The following is a 21,622-nucleotide window of genomic DNA, read 5'->3' as shown; positions in this document are numbered from 1 at the left end:
CTAAGAAATGGTAATTTTCAGCTCTGCCACTTTACAGCTGTGACAGATGACTCTTGGTACATCTGCCTGCCCCAGTTTAAGACTCTATCATGACATCCTACTGTACAGCTTGACCGAAGATCTTGAGCAGGACTGTCACTGCTACGCTTCTAAACATTTTTTTTTTTTTTTGCAACAGAGAGTCTATATTAGAAGAAAAACACAAATGAGCACATACAATCCTTCAATTTTAGGAGATATATCTTTCTACAATTTTGAGTTCATTTTAGTTTCTTAAAATTACTGCATCTGCATGCATGAATCTATTTATCAGTTTACAGATACATTTACTTTCTCACGTACTGGCAACAAAACAGGTGGAACAGCTGAGAGAAGACCAAGTTAACAAGACTGAGATCACCAGAGAAGTACAGAACAGCTGTATATACAATAGAATTCCAAGCAAAACTTTGCATCTATGAACTGTCTAGAGGAAAACACATTGTTTCCAATAGATAAAGTATTTCTTTGAGAAAAAACTTAATATTTATAGTATAAGAGCACTATCACCATGTTAGGAAAGCTGCCAATAATCTGAAATAGGGAGCACAAACAAGACTGAAGAATTTTACAGTCAGGATCTAAGAACTGCCAATACACACAGTGCCACTGAAGGCTTTCAGGAGCTGCTGCTACCTAACAGTGTGGAAGGGGTCCTGTTTGTGAAAGATAGGTAAGGCACAGTGCAGATTTGGGGAGGCAATTATAAAATGAAGGAGCCATTAATGTGAGTTCAATTTCATAGGACACCTTACTCTCCCAGTGAAAGAGATATTTTTAAAATATTTGTTTCATCATTTATTTTTAATTAATAAGATGTGCTGTCTTTATACTAAGGTTTATTGTTATGCCTGGGTACCTTGTTGATTTAAGTGAATAAATGAATATTCTATTAAAAATAGAGAAAATTCCATCTCTTATCTCTGGAACATATGGGTGACTAAAGACAAATAGGATTCCTCTCCCTGTTAGCATCACAGGAAAAAGAAATTGTATTAATGATAATTATTAATAATAATTATTGTCAATATTTAATATAATGGCTGAAAAATACTTATCTCTAGTAAGTGAACAGACTTCAGTTACAGATAAAGAAAATCAGTAAGATTTTCTTCTTAATATGCTTATAAATCACAGCAAGTTCAATTTATCCATTAGAGCAATAAAATAATCCTTTCCTTTGTTAAAAAGAATTACATTCTGACATAAAATCCAGTTGAAATGTCCAGCAATATGAATTCACTAAAACACTATTTTCTGTTAGATAATATAGATAGCAACATAGCAATGAATAATTGATTTGTATTTGCTCTTGGACTGGCCTTCTTAGACATGGTCTTGTAACTCTTGTGTTTGAGAGTCATCTAATTGTTCTTTATGTTCTTTTTTCCTAAACATAGGAAACCGACTTTTCATATAATGGTCAAAGTCTTACTACCATTATCAGGGAATTCCTATTTCTGTAGAGTCTTTGAAGAGTTCTTTAAACTGAGGCACAGAAATTAACATTTGAGAGATTTTCTGAAGGAGCAAAATATGCCTATGCTCATTTACATATCATCTATGCTTTTGGTGGTAGAAATGAATAAAATATGAGTAAGGCACGGGTTTTCCCCACCCCTGTCTCCAAAACTGCTTGAAGAAAATTAATTCCTTCCATATTAACACTGTCTAAAGCCCAGTTCCATTTGAGGAGCAAATTAGTTGCTCCTTACTTAAGTGGGTTGTCTTTTAACAAAATCCCAATAACATGCATAGGATCTTAACTGTTGTAGATAATAAAGCTCTTACTGCTATAAGGTGAGCAGCTGTTAATATCTATCCCATAATATTTTTCTATACTCACAAGATTAAAAAAAAAAACCAGAGACTTGCCAGGCAAGTGAGATAGTACCACCTCTTTAAATACATATTTCTGAAATATCCTGGTTATTGTTGTTATAAACTGTTCCACTTAGAAGTATTATTTTTAACAAATATTTGTAATTAGCTACTACAATATTTATTATATTATTAGTGTCTATAGATGTTAGTGTACATAGATATTATTAGTGTTTTAGATATTATTTATGTTAGTGCTTATAGGCTATTGTTTATTCATTGTTATATATTATTATTTATATTAGTGTTTATATGTCATTATTAGTATTTATGGATATTCACAATATTGACAGATGTTAATAAAACAATTTAATATATTCAGAATTTTAAATTGTTTGAAAAGTTGAACCTTAATGAAGTTACAGAAAGTATGGCTATTTTGTCCTTAAAGTTTTCTGAAAAATTTATCTTTCACCAACAGTATACTTCCATAAGACTGTTAAACCCTATCCAACCATAATAGACAGACATTTAATAGAATATGTTCCTTTTTTAACCATGCCTTTATAAGATCTCTTGCCTTTCCAGCAAGTATGAACATGGTGGCATTCTACAACTTGTCACTGTTGATTTGTTGCTTGAATTTCTGTTCTTTTAAAATAAACACTGTAGAATTATTTTTAAAATATTTTTTCTGTATTTGATAGGTCTCATTGGTTAGTTTAATAGCCAATGCTCTGGGCTATTCTGAACTTGGTGCCATTAAATCGCTACGGACATTAAGAGCTTTAAGACCTTTAAGAGCCTTGTCACGATTTGAAGGAATGAGGGTGAGAAAAAATGAATGAGTCTGAACAAATGTATGCATACAAAAATTGATGTATTAATGATTACACTCATGCTTTCTTCAAAGAACTCCAACATGGGAAGGCATGCAGAAATGTGTGGAAAAAGGCCTTTCAACATGTCCTTACAAATAAGGCCAATGTACACCTTACATTTGAAAATTAGACCTTGAGCTCATTAAATTTGCCTGCTCACTGCTGCATAGTTGTGTTTTCCCAGCCCCCCGACTGTAAAAATTGCCATTGATTTGTGGACCTAGAAAAATGAAAGGACATGACAAATTTTACAGTAGAGGGTGGGAGGTTTTTTCCTACAGTTTATCTGGGAAATTTTTCACTCAATTTATGTAGCTAACTTCAATTCTATTAGTTTGTCAGTAGTTTAGGATGAAACCCAATTAGCCAGAAAGCAAAACAAACCACCAAAACGTGAAAAAGCTGACAAGAGTGGCTTACCAGAAACTAAAGCTTCACTGTGTCTCCCTGTCTACCTACCTGGGGAAAGAAATCCCACAGTAAATGCTGTAGTATTAGGGAAAGGTTTTTTGAAAAGACACATGAAATAAGGATAGATTTGGAAGTATAGAAGGGGAGAGATTTGAAATAATTTCCTTGGCTAGAGACCTTTTCTTTCATATGAATGCAAATAGCACTAAAATCCACCTGTTGAGGAGATTGTCATTTTCACATTCTGCCAATCTGACAAAAACAAACCAACCGAAAAAAAACCCCTCCTGGAAAAACCCTATTATAAACAATAGCAGACCGTGCTACTTACTGAAAGACTGATACATAAAAAATAAAAAAATTAAAACTTTATTGAGAAATGTCATTTTAACCTTTCACCTCAAAATACCCCAATGCTGCAATACTTATTTATAGTTCAGTCATAGGTCTTCACCTGCCAAATAAATAATGTGGTTCCTGTCTGGGCAAGGCTGCCGATATCCTAGCGGTGGTTACACCTGCCAGCGTGGGGAAGAGTGTCCTGTGCACATCACCATCACCACTGGTTTTCACGACTGGCAATACAAACAACACATCAAGTGTCTATCTAATAAATAAGAAAAACTTCTATTGATGCTAGACTACTTTTGGTCAGCTTAGTGAAGTGAAAAATACTAACTTTTTCAAACCTACACGCAAAAGACTATTGCAGTCTCTACTGATTTGCTAGAAAATTATTGCTTGAATACCTGCAACTTTCTTTTAGCTGAATTACAATAACTTGTCAACTTATTGACAACTATTAGTTGCTGTTCAGCTTATTTCTAGAAGTTCTATACCTTCTTGGTGATGTCTCATGGACAGCTCCTCACAGCACAGCCAACAAACCACAACTCACCTCTCACCCAGCTAACCCTCCCTTTTATAGCACTCCTCCTTATTGGACACAGCTGTGGCCTATTAAGGACAGGCCTGTTCCTAATCTTTGGTGATTAGTGCAGCTGCAGCTCCTCAGGGGTGAGACCACCTTCTGCACTAGTCTCTTACATTCTATCCCTCCACAATAACTAAGATAAAAGTTTTGTCCAAGGATTTAATCACGTCTTTTATTGCCCCTTGCCCATACACAGAAGCTCAAGGGAATTAAATGCAACCAATTAAAAAGAAAAAGAAGGATACATGTAAGAGCAACTATAATGAGCCCAGGTAATTTAAAACCAAGACTTACAGCAAATGCTGTTAATAATGATTAAATAAGATATCCCTAATTTTGTTGCATTCTGTGTGGATACTAAAATACACTGATGCCAATATATACATAACTTTTCTAATAATAAAATCATTAGTAATGATAGCTTTACATGCAGACATTTTTATTTAGTCTTCCACATCATCATTCTTTGAGCTTTTCATGGTTTTATTTTCTATTTATGTATTTTAATTTATATTGCTGGAATTTAACATTTATTTCTCTCTTTTTCTCTAGAGCACACAAATGCTAAGAATTCATCTTGCTACTAACAGGTTTTCTTTTGCTTTTTGATTTTTTTCAGACTTTTGCATTGTCTTTGTTTCCATCTCATTTTATTTCTTGCTTTTTCCAATCTCATTAGCATTTTATTAAACCTTCATTAAAATTTCTCCCACAAATTTTATTGTAATATTTAAACTGTCCATCCCATAATAATACTGTTCTAAAATTTTTGAAGTATTTTCAAGTATTTTTAATTTTCTTTCTGTAAGCTAAGTGGCTATTTTGTCTAATTTGTACACTAGGTGGTTGTAAATGCCCTTGTAGGAGCAATCCCATCTATCATGAATGTATTGCTGGTATGTCTTATATTCTGGCTAATCTTCAGCATCATGGGAGTAAATCTTTTTGCTGGGAAATTCTATCACTGTGTCAACACCACAACTGGTGAGATGTTTGATATCAGTGATGTCAACAATTATACTCAGTGTGTGGAACTCATAAAAAGCAATCAAAGTGCCCGATGGAAGAATGTGAAAGTAAACTTCGATAATGTAGGAGCTGGATATCTTGCTCTGCTTCAAGTAGTAAGTAAATGTATACATTTTCTTTTTGCTGTTTTTAAAGGTATCTAGGAAAAATAGGCAAGTTAAGACTGTAAAGTAGAGGAACAATTTCTTCATAGCAATAATGTACAGCTCACGGAACTCTATTACATTGTTTCTTGTATTATTTTTTTTAATGATAGTAGAGTAATTTTCCTTTCCAAGACTAGAAAATACAGTCTCAGGATGATGATAATAATAATGTGAAAATAGTAAGTGTAGAAAATAAAAGAATCTCTTTAGGGGTGTACAGTATAGAACTATCATATTCCTTAATGCTTATAAAGAGTCATTATAGTATACTAAATAAGTATTATGTAACTTCTAAATTTAAATAAGTATTATCCTTGTGAAATACTGGATGTTATTGCATAGCATATTCATTCCATTAATTACTACTACTTATACAAAATCTGTAAATTGCATTTCTCCTTCAATTACTTATCTTATGCACTGTTCAGAACTGCTTTTATTCTAGGTTCTGAGCATATTTTATTTGTGTCAAATAAATTAAGACCTTAGCTCTTTACAGGTTCCTTGATGAGAATGGAGCTTCTAAAGCTAGGATCTGATTCAAAACACAAGCAAGAAAGCATGTAATTATATTTAGATGATTGTAGAATCACTACTCTGTAAGTCAACCTTCAGTGCCACTGAATGAAAAAATATTTACAGCTCTGATATTCAAAGTTATCTAAGAATGATATGCTTGTCCCTTCTATCTCAGAGCAGGTCAGTATTTCTAGCTGACCTTAATTCCAAAATTAACTACCTAGATTAAAATGTTTTGCCTGTAAAGGCAATGTGACTCTTATGTGCTGAGTAGTAGTACTGAATGATTCTCTGGCTTCAGATATCATGGCCATCATTGCCTCTGAAGATGTGTAAGGAAAACTGCTGCTCTTGAAGCTGTGTATAAATGTCATCTGTGTCATACATCCAGACAGTCTACTTCACTACTGTGAACCTTTCATTCTTCTTCTTGCTCTTTTTTTTAAATTTTTTTTCTGATTTTTCATAATTTTCCTTTTCAAATATTCCTTCTAACCTTTACTTTCCCCACAGAGGTTAAGGGATCTTTGAGCATGTTTTGTGTCACATCTTCATTTGATTGCCTCCATTAACATTATTCTTTCACTCTTCTGTATTTATTGTTCTTATTTAACTCTGAACCTTTCCTAATATTGCTATGCAAAGTGCACCAAATGGCTGGCAATTGCCAGATGAGCCAAAAAGATGTGTGAAGCCTGGCTTGAAGCACACCTTCTTGGTAACTGGCATTGCACTGCAAGATTCAGGAGGATACAAAGGCTTCCAGAGTGCAAGTTTCTGCTGTGGAAACTGGCATTTGTACCAAAGCACCAAAGCCATTTCTCGCAAGCACAGATGGAAATATACTCCTTGGAATGGTTCCTCTCCCGAATCTCCTCAGGAGTGATGTCTTTGTTCATTTCACAGGCTTTCTAGCTCTTTTTCCTTTATTATGAATAAGCTTGGAAACCCTGGCTAGTGGTTGCACACTCACACTTTCAACCAGCATGTCACATCAGTTTTGGTGTTCCTGAAAAAATGGACGTCCTGCATGCATTAAAATAAACTCCTTGAAGTAATGATGGCAGATCTTTTTACTCTTTACATCTCTTACACAGTTCACTTTTTGGTCTTCTTTAAGACAAATCTCTCAGGAAACAAAGTATATTTTTACTTTGAACAGTCTATTCCTTTTAGCTATGCGGGATTAAAACATTTCTAAAAATACCAGGTCAGTTTAGACACAGAAAAAACCCCATTCAGACCCATGTTGGTTTCTGTCCAGAAGTTATATTAGTGATTCCATCAATTCATGTTGTAAAGTTAATAAAATGGCAGTGGCCATGAGTGATTCTAGTAGATCCTACCTACATATCTCCAGCATTAATATCTGTCTAAATCTATCATTCTTCATCTGCAAAGTAAACATCTGCAGCTCCAAATATACTGTCCACTTGTTGACATCTTAAGAGCTGGTTTTTAATATTATTTGAACAACTAAAAATAAAAGTGTCAAAAAGAAAGTTTTACTAGAAAAAATATTTATGATGCCTGTGTTGTCAAGTATAGTTCAGAAATTTACACGTGATTTTATTAAAAGTGGAGGTCCAGATAAATAAATAACTTAGTTATTTTATGTATTAAGTATTTTTATGGGGAAGATAAACAATTTTATTTTATTTCTAGGCTACTTTCAAAGGATGGATGGATATTATGTATGCTGCTGTTGATTCACGAGATGTAAGTGTAAATCTTTCAAAGTCAGCTGTTGATTATTTTCTGATACAGAGTATAAAATTTAAACAGCTACATACACAACAAAGAATTATAGCCAGCATCAATAAATATTTTTTTGATTCTCAGAGTTTTTGCTGGAAAGAATCTCACTTCCTTCTGTTTAGCCAAAAAAGCTAAATTAATTGAAGTGGATTTTTTTAAAATTATAAAGTTAGTGTAATAGAACAAATAATAGGTTTTTGACAAATTATTTTGGTAATCATAAGTATTAATTAATTTAAGATTATATTATGAAGTTATTAAATAAGGAATACATTAATCAGGTTTTATAATTTGTAACTGTGCATTTTGTTGTTTCCTTAGGTTGAGTGCCTATGTTACCTAGATATTTTAGTGCAATTAGATTTTAAGGCTGAAGATCACCTGTTAAGCTTTCTGGGGATTAGTTTTTTATTTTGGCTACAAAACTAATACTCTGTTTAACTTAAACAAATGGTCATGTTAGTGATATCCAGAGTAAAACACTCTGTTTCATTAGCATTTCCACACTCAAGCTTGTTGTGCTCTAGAGGTGCAGATGCTGGGATGTGGCATCCAGATAAACCGAGACAATAACAAAATCTTCCTTCCAAATTTCCTCAATTTAATGCTTTTCACAAAACCTATATTCACTAGATATTTCTTGAAAGCAGCTGTTCCTAGCTGGATGTAAGAATGTTCATGCAAGACCAAAAGAGTTACAGGGAGATTTAGGCAGTAGTAAAACTTATTGTTTCTGTTCCATGATAATATACTGAACACAATATAAAATATTTAGATTTCTGCTAATAAAATTTTAAGTATGAATGACTGCTCTACATCCCACCTTGCTTACTTCTTCTATATGAGGCACTTTTTATATGTGTACATACAGAAACAAATCTGTGAGCACGTTTACTTAAAAGTTATATATGAGCAATAATTCTGTCAGCTTCCGGTTCTCCAAATATTGATTGGAATGGACAGGTTGGATCTTTTTAATAAATTAGTGCTCTTTATAATAAATTAGTGCTCCTTTTAATAAATTAGTGGTTTTCATAGCTTTTCTGAGATGGCATATACCAAATTCTAAATTATACGTATTGTTTTTACATCTAATATTCTCATCGGTAATAATTTATTTTTTCTTTGGTAGGTAAAAGATCAACCTAAGTATGAGGACAACTTGTATATGTATCTCTATTTTGTCATCTTTATCATATTTGGATCATTTTTTACCTTGAACCTTTTCATTGGTGTTATTATAGACAACTTCAACCAACAAAAAAAGAAGATAAGTATTTAAAATATTTCCATATTGGTTTGAATTACTAGCTATAAAGAATTAAAAAGTTATTTCTCTAAGGCTAATAAAAATCAAAAGTAATTTCAAGACTTGAAGTGAAGTGTGTCTTAAAAAATAATAAATAATTATCTGTACTAAAATTTGTGGATGTGATTCTGAACTTTGCATTTTTAGCTTTTTGAGAAATGAAAAGTTGGTTCATAATAATTTGCAATTTGAGTGTATAGTTAAAATGAGGATGTGAAAAGTGATCGTGAATTATTGGTTTGATTAGATGCACTATGATCTGGCATGAAATAATTTATTTTTCAATTTACTCTAAAGTATTAAGATAAATTAAGGTACATTCATTATAATTATTCTTACAAACTCTTGATGCTTAATGAAGACAAAATATGGCATTGTGTTGATACAGTGAATAACAGATCTGCAAACTGATTAAACAATAAGTTAAGAGTAAGTCAAATAGCCCTCTTATGAATAGGCTTGTAGGTATAAGTAAAATTGTGCACATAAGGGCTTTTTTTTCTAACACTTCTATAAGAATGAGATTAATTCATTAGACACAAATGCAATCTATCATTTTTATCAGTAGTAAAGCAAAGATATACAGGGAATAGTGGTTTTTTTCTGCGTATTTTTGACATAAAAGTGTGTTTAAAATAGTTGTATTGATAATGCATACAGTTCAGTTTTAAAGAACCTTAGAATATAAAAATACAAATAATCACATTTAAAATATTTTGAAGCCTCACAGTTTTTAGTTTTCAAATGCCAGGGTCATTCTAAATTTTTGCGTGCTGTGAAAAAGCAGTTTCATATGATTTGTTTTTTTTCAATCACCAATTAAATAACAGCAATACCAGACAGAATCTCTGGTAAAAGAAAACTGTGAACTACAGAAATTTTCCCTTGTGAAAATACTCTTTAGCTTCCTAAACATGTCTGGGGTTACTATCAATTTTGTGATGCTTCAGGCTGTGATGGCCAATTTAGCAGACAGTGATGCTAACACTGTGCTTCCGTCTGACTCAGTGAAGATTCATCAATAAGCACAATTCACCTATACTGGAAGTCAGTCAGACACTTGCACGTCTGACTGGCAGCATTTGTGTCTGCAAACAAAGGCTGATTTGAGTTTGTCAAGGTTCCTTCCAGTGGTGTTTTAATTTGCTATGGCATGACATGAATTACTTTTCCTAATTTTACATCAAAGGTGGGGGGTTTTTTGCTGTTAAAACCCATGGATTAGATACTAATACACTCTCCTAACACAACTTCTGCCTCAAAGTTATGCCTCTTTTAGTCTTGTCTAACTGTAATCCTGGAAGTCTATACAGAAGATAGGCCATGCAAGGCACTAGTCCTCTTCCTATTCACTAAACATATCCTAATCACCAAGTTATTGAACAGCACCAGTAGAGCAAGAATGCCTTCAGCCATTTCAGCAAAAGTGAGCATGGAAACATTGGAAAAACTCAATTGCCAAGCTGACAAGGCACCAGTAATGGGTTTTTCCTGTGTGTTAGGAGTGTATATGAGCATCCACCCTATAAACACCTGAAAAAAACCCCTTCCTTTTTATATAAATTAAATATAATTTTAATAATATATTACAGGGAGACATACTGTAAATAAATGTTCTATGTGTGGATACTAATTAATTTTGATATTATTTCTTTACTTTGGAGGTCAGGATATATTTATGACAGAAGAACAGAAGAAATATTACAATGCAATGAAAAAATTGGGATCCAAAAAGCCACAGAAACCTATACCGAGGCCAGTGGTACGAGTGATTTGATTTTCACATCCCTTAAATTAAATACTCATTTGGGAATATAGTCTTGTCCACAAGATAATGTTATAGGTCTGGAAAGAAAATATTTTTTCCATTTATTTTCTTGTAAAGGTAGAAATTGTCCCTTTTTGAATCCATCAGATTAGATCATTAATATTTTGTTTAAAAACATACACACTGAAGTATGAACAAAATTATTTAATAATGTTAAATTTAATAATGATAAATTTCAACATTCCTTGCCTAAGTCCTGGAAAACCACAATTGTTTGGATCATTTATTGGTTCTTGTTACCAGGGATAAACTTCATTTTCTGTTTTTTCTCCTCACAGAGAATTTGTAGGAAATGGGAATGCACTGGCCCTTGCTGCTGAAGACAGAAAGGGGCACTGGTAACCTATTGAGAAGGACAGATGCAGAAAATCTTACAGAGAAAAAGAATGTCCTAGGGAGTAAAACATAGACTAGGATAAATATGTCTCTAAGATAAGACACTACTCTTGTTATTTACTGAACTCCTACGCTGTTTAAAAAAATAAAATACTTGTTGCACCTTATGCACCAAGTGGTTAAAAATAGACTTTCTAAGGAGAGACATATGGCAAAAAACATTGAGCTAAGTACTAAAGAAAAACTAGGATATTACAGTCATGGTGTGTTTGAGACGTGTCTTCAGCAGTCCAATGATCTCACCAAGCACAATTAGTTTAGGAAAGAAAGAGGGTTAGCATTCTAAAACCATCTGAGAATAAAGAGAAGAAAATTAGCTTTTATTCAGCTGGTACTCTTGCTGGCTATCAATTTACACCACCCATTCACCCCGATAATATTAACTGTCATTGTTATTACTCTTATTATTGCAGCATTTCCCTTCTTGCCTCTTCAGCCAACATTGGTGAACTTCTTGATTCACTCTAGCAAGATGAGTCATAAACCAGCATGTGTTAGGCTTACTGCCTCTATTGTGAATGAGTCTCGCTTTGCTCTCCTAAATCTTGAAGGGTGTTGTTTTCTCATTTGGCATTTTAAAAGAAAATTATTTTCACTGTATAAACTGTATTCCATCTTTGTGTTTGCAGAACAAATTCCAAGGCATGATCTTTGATTTTGTAACCAAACAAGTATTTGACATCAGCATCATGATCCTCATCTGCCTTAACATGGTCACAATGATGGTAGAAACAGATGATCAGAGTAAAGAAATGGAAACAATTTTATCCCGGATTAACCTGGTGTTCATTGTCCTTTTCACTGGAGAATTTGTCCTGAAATTGATTTCACTTCGCCATTACTACTTCACTATAGGCTGGAATATTTTTGATTTTGTGGTTGTGATTCTCTCCATAGTAGGTAAGAGCAACTCACTTTCAAGAAAGAATTACTGGAAGTAATAGGAAACATTTGTTTCAAGTATGTTAATGATGATTGTGGAATTTCCTTTTTCCTATGGCTTACGTATTGATTCAGATCTTCATATTATCTAGCACACAATATATGCAATGTTGCATAAAAGATTTTTATCTCTCCCATTAGATTCACTGTCATTTTCCACATCAAAAGACATAATGGAACTGTTTGGCACATTAGAGTAATGTGTACAAATATAAAGAGGAATGTTTAGTGGTATATGCAAACTAACCACAGATTTACTTTCAATACTAAAACTGAAAATTATGTGAAATGGGTGAGATTTTTTACTTTTGCTAATTAAGATTTGTCAGTTAAAATCTAGTGACTGTCCAAGGTGCAAATGAGTGACAAATCTGAGAAAGATTGGGCTGATAAAACATAGATCTGTTGAAGAAATCTCTGACTTGCAGAAATTAAGCCAATATCATCCTTCATAAAGAAAGTGCTTATAGGCTCAGCTTCAAGAATTAGCTGTATCTAAGACATAAACATCCCTTTCCCAATAATTTGAAGAACTACTGAAAGCTTACACAGGGACTACCTACTTGCTATAATCAGTCTTTATTTTACTTATTTACCTTCTCTAGGATAACATTTCAACATAAGAAGAGATGCTTTCACCTTATTAACAGCTTTCAATAAAATGTAATAACTTGTATAATTTTTGCTATAGCATAGAATCCCTACACTGATTATATTTGAGATAGCAATAACTAAATCTTTCTATAGGTAATTAATTAATTAATTTAAAATTCTATTTTAATTATTCACTGTTTTTTTCCCAGGTATGTTTTTGGCTGAGATGATTGAGAAGTACTTTGTATCTCCCACACTATTCAGAGTCATCCGGCTTGCCAGGATCGGTCGAATCCTGCGCCTCATTAAAGGCGCTAAGGGAATCCGCACTCTGCTTTTTGCTTTGATGATGTCTCTCCCTGCCTTGTTCAACATTGGGCTGCTGCTCTTCCTGGTCATGTTCATCTATGCCATATTTGGCATGTCCAACTTTGCCTACGTCAAGAGGGAAGTTGGGATTGATGACATGTTCAACTTTGAAACGTTTGGCAACAGCATGATCTGCCTGTTCCAGATCACCACGTCCGCTGGCTGGGACGGTTTGCTCGCCCCAATTCTCAACAGTGGGGAGCCAGACTGTGACCCTCATAAAGATCATCCAGGGAGCTCTGTGAAAGGTGACTGTGGCAATCCTTCTGTTGGGATTTTCTTCTTTGTCAGCTACATTATCATATCCTTTCTGGTAGTGGTGAACATGTACATTGCTGTGATTTTGGAGAACTTCAGTGTTGCTACTGAAGAAAGCGCTGAACCCTTGAGCGAGGATGACTTTGAGATGTTCTATGAAGTCTGGGAGAAGTTTGACCCCGATGCAACACAATTCATAGAATATAGTAAATTATCAGATTTTGCCGCTTCATTAGATCCACCTCTTCTCATAGCAAAACCCAACAAAGTCCAGCTGATTGCAATGGATCTGCCCATGGTGAGCGGTGACAGAATTCACTGCCTTGACATCTTGTTTGCTTTCACAAAGCGTGTTTTGGGGGAAAGTGGGGAGATGGACGCCCTCAGAATACAGATGGAAGATCGGTTTATGGCAGCCAATCCTTCTAAAGTCTCCTATGAACCAATTACAACCACACTGAAACGAAAGCAGGAGGAGGTGTCTGCTGTCATCATTCAGCGTGCTTACAGACGTCACCTCTTAAGGGTAAAAGTTAAACAGGTGTCTAGTATATATAATAGAAATAAAAACAAAGAAGGAGATGGACACATTATAAAAGAGATAATTATTGATAAACTAAAAGGAAACTCCACCCCAGAAAAAACAGATGAGAGTTCTTCTACAACTTCCCCACCCTCTTATGACAGTGTAACAAAGCCAGACAAAGAAAAATATGAAAAAGATAAAGCAGAAAAGAACTACAAAGGTAAAGACATCAGGGAAAATAAAAAATAATGATCTAAGAATTTTGTTAATTGGACAACTTGTTTACAGTCTTTGCGAATGAATCATCAACTGGACTCCTGCAGGAGATTTATGCCAAACTGACAGTTTTTACACATGTGTGTGTGTGCGTGTGCGCGCGCGTGTGTGCATATATATACATTATATATATACTTAAGGTCAGTGCCTATAACAAAACAGTGAACCTCCATCATCAGACTGTGACTCTGTTAATCAGGGTAAAAAACTTGACAAGAGGTTTCTGTTTTCACTACAGCTGACACTGCTAAGAATAAGGGAAAAGGTGGCTCCATAGAGAAGATGGAGCATGAAGTGAGTGCAAAAAGATACTTTATTTCCACAACATGTAGAACAGTAATTCTCTTCACTGTTTGTAATGCAACTGCCACATTTGTCATATTTTTACAAAAACTGTATTAGTGTATTTATCATTTTTTAATTCACAGGTTGTTTACTATTACATGTGACTATTTTTGTAATAGGTTTTATGTTGGGGAAAGAGGTATGAGGACCAGGAGTTCTACTCTCAGATTCTCTATAATGTACAGATAGGAGTGATTTGCATAGACATGCTGCACTTGTCAATCATGCATAAATAAAAATATGACATTGCACAAAGGTGAAGATTTTAAGAACTTCCATGTTTCAGGGTTGCTCTTAAATTTGAAGTATTCTAAATACTTGTATGGTTGCATCCAGACTATGTGCATCCAGATTAATGTGCCTGGAGAGTCTCCTCTAATTTACAGGAATCTGCAATGACTTATTTTTATGTGAATGACTAAACATGAATAAGTTCTTGTTTATGTTAAAATATTTACAGTTCAAAAAATATTGTGCAGTTTCTGCACTGGAAAAATAGCTTCACCAAAATATATCTGGGAGTTCTTTTGTTTTGTTTTGGTTTTGTTTGGTTCTTTTTTCCTGGGCTATTCTTTGGTTACTGTCTTCTGTCATTATCTCCAATATCCAGTGAATCCATTAAATACCTTTTCCATGTAAATATTAACAGTATACTGTTGTGCATATTTGAACATAGAATTAAATGGCTTTGCCGCATTGAATTGCATCAGATATGTACCACAGTATGGTTAATTTGCAAGAGCTCAACGGGACATGTTGAATTCTGTGTCATAGATAGGAGAGCATCACTGATGCATGTCAATGCTGTTGCTGCTGTACCTTGCTCCTTCACTGTCCACAGTCTCCACTATAGGAAGCCAAGTGTCAGTGATGAAGTGAATCAAGTTGTCCAACCAGACCTCATTCTTTCAAATCATTAAGCAATAGTTTGCAGCTATTTATGAGCTTTTTAAGTTTTGCATTTTAAATTTGAAGTGGCTGCTATGTCGTGTAGAATCAGACTGTACAGGCCATATTGCAAACTGTTAAACCTGTTGACAATGTGGTTAGCATATATAAATAATGTAAAGAAATACCATTTGGCAACAGTTCTGTATATAAGAAAAGTGTCTTCAAGTTTAGATCACTGTTTCTTATATTTCTTTCCTCATTCACTTGGCTTATTTTCTAACCACAGTAATTCCAAACTGGCATCATCACACTATGGGGAAAAAAAAGTGAGTATTTGTAGACTATCTTGTTTTAATAATATATTTGCATATATTCCAATGTGAAGTAAATTGTGTAAATCTGGAACCCAGCTTGTTTCCAAATAGTTACAGGACATAGCAAGGAAAGCATTAGGGGAATGTGTGAATTTCTAAGCACTATTTGCATCAGAAATTCCAAGATAGTCTCATAGTTGATTAAATCCTTGCTGTCTTGCAGTGTCTGTTTACATAGTCTACTCTTATTCTTTTTTGAATCACAGTTCACTAGACTTGTACAAATAAAATATTTCCCAAGAAAAAAATGGCACATTTGTATAATCGAGGACATCAGGACATTTTGTGTTTCATACACAAGCTAACATTAAATGTAGAATCTTTCTTTTACAAATGCTTTTGACTTGTAATGTGTTGGTGAAATGCATGCAAGAAATTGTTATTATCATAAACAACGCAAACAATATTACATATGAGCCAAAAAAATAAAGATTTCTTTTTTAAAAATTATGTTTATTTTGCTTTGTCTCTGACCTTCAGTTGTTTAAAGCAAGATAAAAACTGACTTTGGTGCAAATAAGAATTACTTTCTTTTTCCCTAAAACTAAATACCTTATTCTTCATATTTCAACTTCTATGTAAAATACTTATAAAAAAAAATCTGAGAACTTTGATCAAACTGCATTTCTTTTTACTTCTTTGTTATCAGCATATTGTCTTGGAATAAAACAGGATACCTACACAATTCAAATCCCAAAATGTCTCTTAGCCCTCAAAAGCCCTCCTCAGCCATAAAGGCACTCCTCACTACTGCTACCAAAGCTGCCCATGTTTTATGAGTCCTAAATATGCAAATAAACTTTCCAGTGAAGTTTTTTTTTTTTGGTCCCATTTAACATTTAGCCAAGTGACTAAATGTTATTGCAAACAGTTGGTTTTAGTTGCCTAGTGATTCTTTTTTATTCCAGTAATTCTCAAAATTAATAAATGCCATCTCAGCTGATCTCACAAGTAAGGGATAACACTGATGCTGAGCTGTGACAAGTAGTGTTCATAACCAAAGTACCTGGATGTTAAATGATAACACAGTTTGACTTAATATGGATGTCATCAAGCTGTTCAAGGGCAGAAAGATATAGGACACTGAAATACATTATTATATTATCTAATTTAAAATTTATCATTACACTTCAAAATTAACAGTAAGTAGAATATTCCTGGAGTTTACTCACTGGCATGTTTTCAGTGTTCCTTATTCTGTGGATATTATACCATATTGAACATATTTTGGCTGAATATTAAATTTCTCATATAACCATGAAATAACTGATGGAACATTGTAACATTAAAGTCTATCAAAAACTCTTAATTCACTGAGCATCAGCAGTTGCTGCAGCTGTCTCTGAGTTGGACAAGTATGCAATAAGGAAGCCATACTTCACTAGTTTACAGAAAATGCTGAGTTGAAAGGGACCCACAAGGATCACTGAGTCCAATTCCTGATGAGGAATGGAACTTAATAATTCATTTTCAGGAACCTGGAGTCTCTTACAGTTCTCTGTAAACTGAGGTTATTGCATCCATCTACTACCAAGCACGGTATGTGCAAAAACACTGACAGTGCCTTTGGCATGGACTAGCAGAAATGGCTGAGGGTCTTGGTCCAACCTGGTCTGTGAACAGGCTCACTTTGAGGGCATGTATGTCCTCCTAATTACCCTTCGCTGCTTCTGTGAACAACTTCTTCCCTTTATCACACAGAAATCAGTTGGATTTGTATAATTTAAACCTCACATTACTGCACTCCTATGCTTCCAATGCATGTGAATGGAAAAGACATTTCAAAGAACACTCCACATGCTACTAGGCAAGCCAGTAGTGATGGCTATTCCAGTCGAGCATAATTTTATACTACTACCATATTGTGCTTGTATTCCTTCCCTACTGTAAATCCTCCTTTGTTTCCAGTCAGCAAAGTAGGATTCCTTATTTTATTAGCTCCTAAAATCCTCACTGTACGACTATACTGATCCATGTCCAGGTGAATTTTCAACATGTCCAACCACAGACAAAATGCCTTCCACTCTGTGTTCAACTTCTTATCTGTCACGTATTGCCAAAAAGAGAGCATTAGTAATGCTGACAGTGGAGCTAAGTCACTCTCCTAGTATAAGTTCATTACTTGGTACTTTTCCTTAATGAGTTTCCAGATGAAAAAATTTCCACATGAATGCCCAGAAAGGAGACATATTCCTGTTCAGTACATTACAAATTAATTCATAGGGCAGCACAGCTTAATGCTGTTCCCATGCAAGTGTTCCCAGAAGTCCCAGTGCCTCACATGAGCTAATGCAGCAGTACTACCATGTGCACAGTCATAAAAGAGTAACGAGCTTACAGAATTAACTGGAGCTAATTCAGCACTGAAGTAATTTTAACAAAGGAGGAAAGACCAGTGTGTGATGGAAAAAAACCCCAACTGTTTCCTCCAAGAAGCAGACTGGCCACAATAAAGACAAGCAGGACTGCCATTATGGGAAGTTAGCATCCTAATAGTCAAATGTATTTACTGTGAAATTCATTAATGCATTAAAGGAAATGGTGAGTACCCAGCACTTCTTAGTCCATTATAAACTGCATACTGTAATTTATTGACAAAAAAAAATGTAAATCCTTTGGAAGGTGAAATCATGATAGGAATTAAAAAATCAGGAAAGTCCTTGCTCAGAGGGTTCATCACTAGTATATGACTGACATAATACATTATTATTATTGCTACACTAAATGTCATAATTGTGTGAAGATTTTTACATTTCAGAACTTAACTCTCTTGAAGTGCCATTTGTTGTGATTTTTATGTTTGTCTCAATTCTTCAGCTAGAAAGATAAAATGGAAAAAAAATTTAAAAAACTGAGCATCAAAGATTATTGGACTAACAACAAAATCTTACACTTAAAATAAGTTTGTATTATTTTTTAATTTTTGCCATTTTGAAAATATTTGGCTATCTAGAAAAAGATAAGCCTTGGAAAAGACAAAAAAGACCATGAGAGTGAAGCTCAAAACTACAGAAATAATTATAAGTAGACAAAGCAAATAGCGAGCAGAGTTCATTAGCTGTGTGTTCAAATTACTGAGCTCGTTACAATGGATGTTTTCTAAAAGATCATGATTAATTCACATCCAATTTAATAATAAGACAAGAGAAGGTAAAGGAGAATGGTGAAGTGCTGTGATCTGTTTCCACTAAACACCACAGAGCAGGGATGTGCTTCATCTTTGTAATGTAACACATACTCTGCACCACTTCACAAATTAAATACCTCACCCTCATAGAAGAAAACATACAGCAACATGAGGCTTGGCTAAGCTAAGAGAATAAATTGTACTGCAGTAGCCTAAGTAAACTGAAGCCAATTACCATCTCTCAGGAGAAAAGACAAATCACATGCATCTCTGCAGCAAGTGCTATGTTTGATGCATATATGAAAAGACATATCATGAACAATTTATAGCAGTAAAGCAGGCATTCGTTCCCAAGCATTCCACACTTCAAGTACATTTCCTGTATAATAAAATCCACTTAATGTTTTTTTTCCTCATAACCTACATTAAGGGGTAACAGGGAAAACACTATAACCCCTGAAAGTATTCATTGTTTTAATAGGAAACACACATAAAAATATAAAAAGCACTTAGCAGACCTTACATAGCATTACTGGTTTTTTCTATAACAGGAATTTCAGCATCACAGGGATCTTTGAGCTTTATTCTAAAACCGTAGTAGTCTGTACATACATGGATCACAAACACTCTATCTCACCATTTTCTTTTTTCCTGATACAGAAGTGTTTGGTTTGCTTTCAGAAGGCATAGCCCCAGATACATGCTTACAGTGAAATACAAGCAAATTACAGTCTTAATGAGTGAAACTGGTCATCTAAATCAAAGTGGGTCATGCCATTTTTTTCCCTCAGTCTAACACAGCGATATCACATCCAGCAAACCAAAAGAAGCAGTTTAACCACTTATCATATAATAGCAGCTATACTCAAAGCTAACATGCACAGGTTTTTAAATTATGTCACACAAACACTGTAAGTTATATTATAAATTTTTTTCCCAGAGATTTGGACCTGATTGACTTAATTGAACAGCCACAAAAATGTACACATCTTCAATTTTCCCTCTTGTTGCTGTTACAGGGGGATGACAGTGATGGGTCTAATTTTATGACTGCAGGAAGCTCAGTCCTGGTATACACTTTAGAGATCCCAGCTCTGATCTAAGGAAGGAAATTGACTGACCCAGAAAAAAATAACAGATTTTATCTCTGCAGAATATCAAAGGCCTTATCTTACCTCTTCATGCAAATATGCAGAGAAAGATCTGAGAAGTGTGTGAAAGCATGCAATGCCAAAGTTGTATAAATTCTCTCTACTAAGAAACATTAAAGGATATACATAAACACAAAAATACAGAGAAGGTTAAAGGGATAGTAGTTTTAATTTATATAGTCAGATCTCAACACATATCATAGATATTATTTATTCTTTGGATGGGATTTTGCTTCTGCAAGTCCAGGGAACAGCACATTCATTTCAAACTCTGAAAGTGACGAGACAAAAGTGGCAGAGCATATGCTACTTCCATGAATGTGTGCTGTGTAGAAAGGATGTTACTAACATCTCCCATCTGCACCAGGCGCATCCTTAATTCATGTGTTGCAGAGTTTGTTCAGAAATTAGGACAGGCAATGATTTTTATATTACTGTTATCTTCATAATGAAGTATTTTAACCTAGAATCTAATTTAAAGTGCATTTTCAGTTATATGTTTTAGCCTTAAAATCTATAACTGCCCCATTTAGCACTTTTTTTCCTTTTTTTACCAAGAATGAGAATAAATTACCCAGTGTATCCAGGCTGTGCAATAGGCAGAAGCAGCATTTAAATTACCTGCATCCTCTACCATGCCTTCTAGGTTCCTCACACACAGCAGAATTTCAGGAGTTCCACATGGGCACCTGAAGCAGCATCCTGCTTGCTGCCCATACACATGGAAATATACACTGAGTGGAAATAGCTGTAAGGGGTACTTGGCCTCCATTGGGCACTCTTATAGGGGAATGCTCAGTTCCTAGATCCAGCACAACTAGCCTACTTTCATACTGTGATCTGAGTTCACTACACTCCGACATTGGCACCTTGTATCAATATCTAGTAGCCTTGTCTTCATGTCATTAAAAACAAGTCATTAAACTTTATAGGTAACTAAAATACAAAGCCCCCCTTTGTTTAGTTAAGCCCAGCATACTTGTCCAGAGCATGCAATGTTTTTTTACTTAGGTGATTTATGCTGTTAATGAAACAGGCGGAGCAATTTGTTGGCTGGGTAGTAAATTCTCAAAGTGATTTTTTGAGCCTATACTTCTTGTTCTAAGAATTTTTTATTTATATTTTTCAGACTGTTCACATATACAAGAATATACAAGCTCTTTTTTTTTGCTTCATATTAAAATATGTAACTGACAATGCTGTTTACTGGCTTGGCTGTTCCCAATCCACATTCTGCAGAATTTGTCTAGCTGAAGCTAGAGATTGTAAATATTTTACAGTAAAACTATATTCCTATATTTTCTAGGTCACTGCTTTTTTCTGTTCCCAAATCATTAGGAACAAACAGCAGAGTGAAAGAAATGCTTCATCTGAAGATGGAGTACAAAGGAGACCAATTGTTCTCTGCAGCTCACCACTGCTCCCACACTGCTCCGCAGCACTGAAAACATACACAGAGCTGCTTCCCTTGGGAAACTAAGATCCAGACAGTAACTCTCATTTAACATGAGGACTTAGACACTTCAAGGAAGTACTAGCTGGAGCCCTTTCTTCCATTTAGCCAAATCATTCTAATTAATTCCCCATTAAAATGGTAAGATTTCTTTCCATCTTTACTCTCCCAGAGCTCTACACTCTCCTTCTTTATGTCAGCCGACATTAATTTGAAACAGAGACATCTTCCTGTTGTCTGTGTAC

General features: G+C 34.5%; 1 protein-coding gene across 1 annotated transcript in view; it reads left to right on the top strand.

Annotated features, from left to right (window-relative positions):
• LOC134421294 (sodium channel protein type 2 subunit alpha-like) overlaps positions 1-16,096 on the top strand; it is a 67,477-nt gene extending 51,381 nt beyond the window's left edge. The window contains exons 23-29 of the mRNA XM_063162022.1: positions 2,568-2,690; positions 4,929-5,210; positions 7,446-7,499; positions 8,671-8,808; positions 10,505-10,609; positions 11,701-11,971; positions 12,817-16,096. Coding sequence (XP_063018092.1) covers positions 2,568-2,690; positions 4,929-5,210; positions 7,446-7,499; positions 8,671-8,808; positions 10,505-10,609; positions 11,701-11,971; positions 12,817-14,009 — 2,166 coding nt within the window. The 3' untranslated portion in view covers positions 14,010-16,096. The remainder of the gene's footprint in view (positions 1-2,567; positions 2,691-4,928; positions 5,211-7,445; positions 7,500-8,670; positions 8,809-10,504; positions 10,610-11,700; positions 11,972-12,816) is intronic.
• Positions 16,097-21,622: the final 5,526 nt, after the last annotated feature.

The sequence above is a fragment of the Melospiza melodia genome, chromosome 8 (genome assembly GCF_035770615.1).
Source record: "Melospiza melodia melodia isolate bMelMel2 chromosome 8, bMelMel2.pri, whole genome shotgun sequence".
Classification (NCBI taxonomy): domain Eukaryota; kingdom Metazoa; phylum Chordata; class Aves; order Passeriformes; family Passerellidae; genus Melospiza; species Melospiza melodia.
The sequence above is the reverse complement of the archived record's forward strand: the minus strand, read 5'-3'. Positions and strand labels throughout refer to the sequence as shown.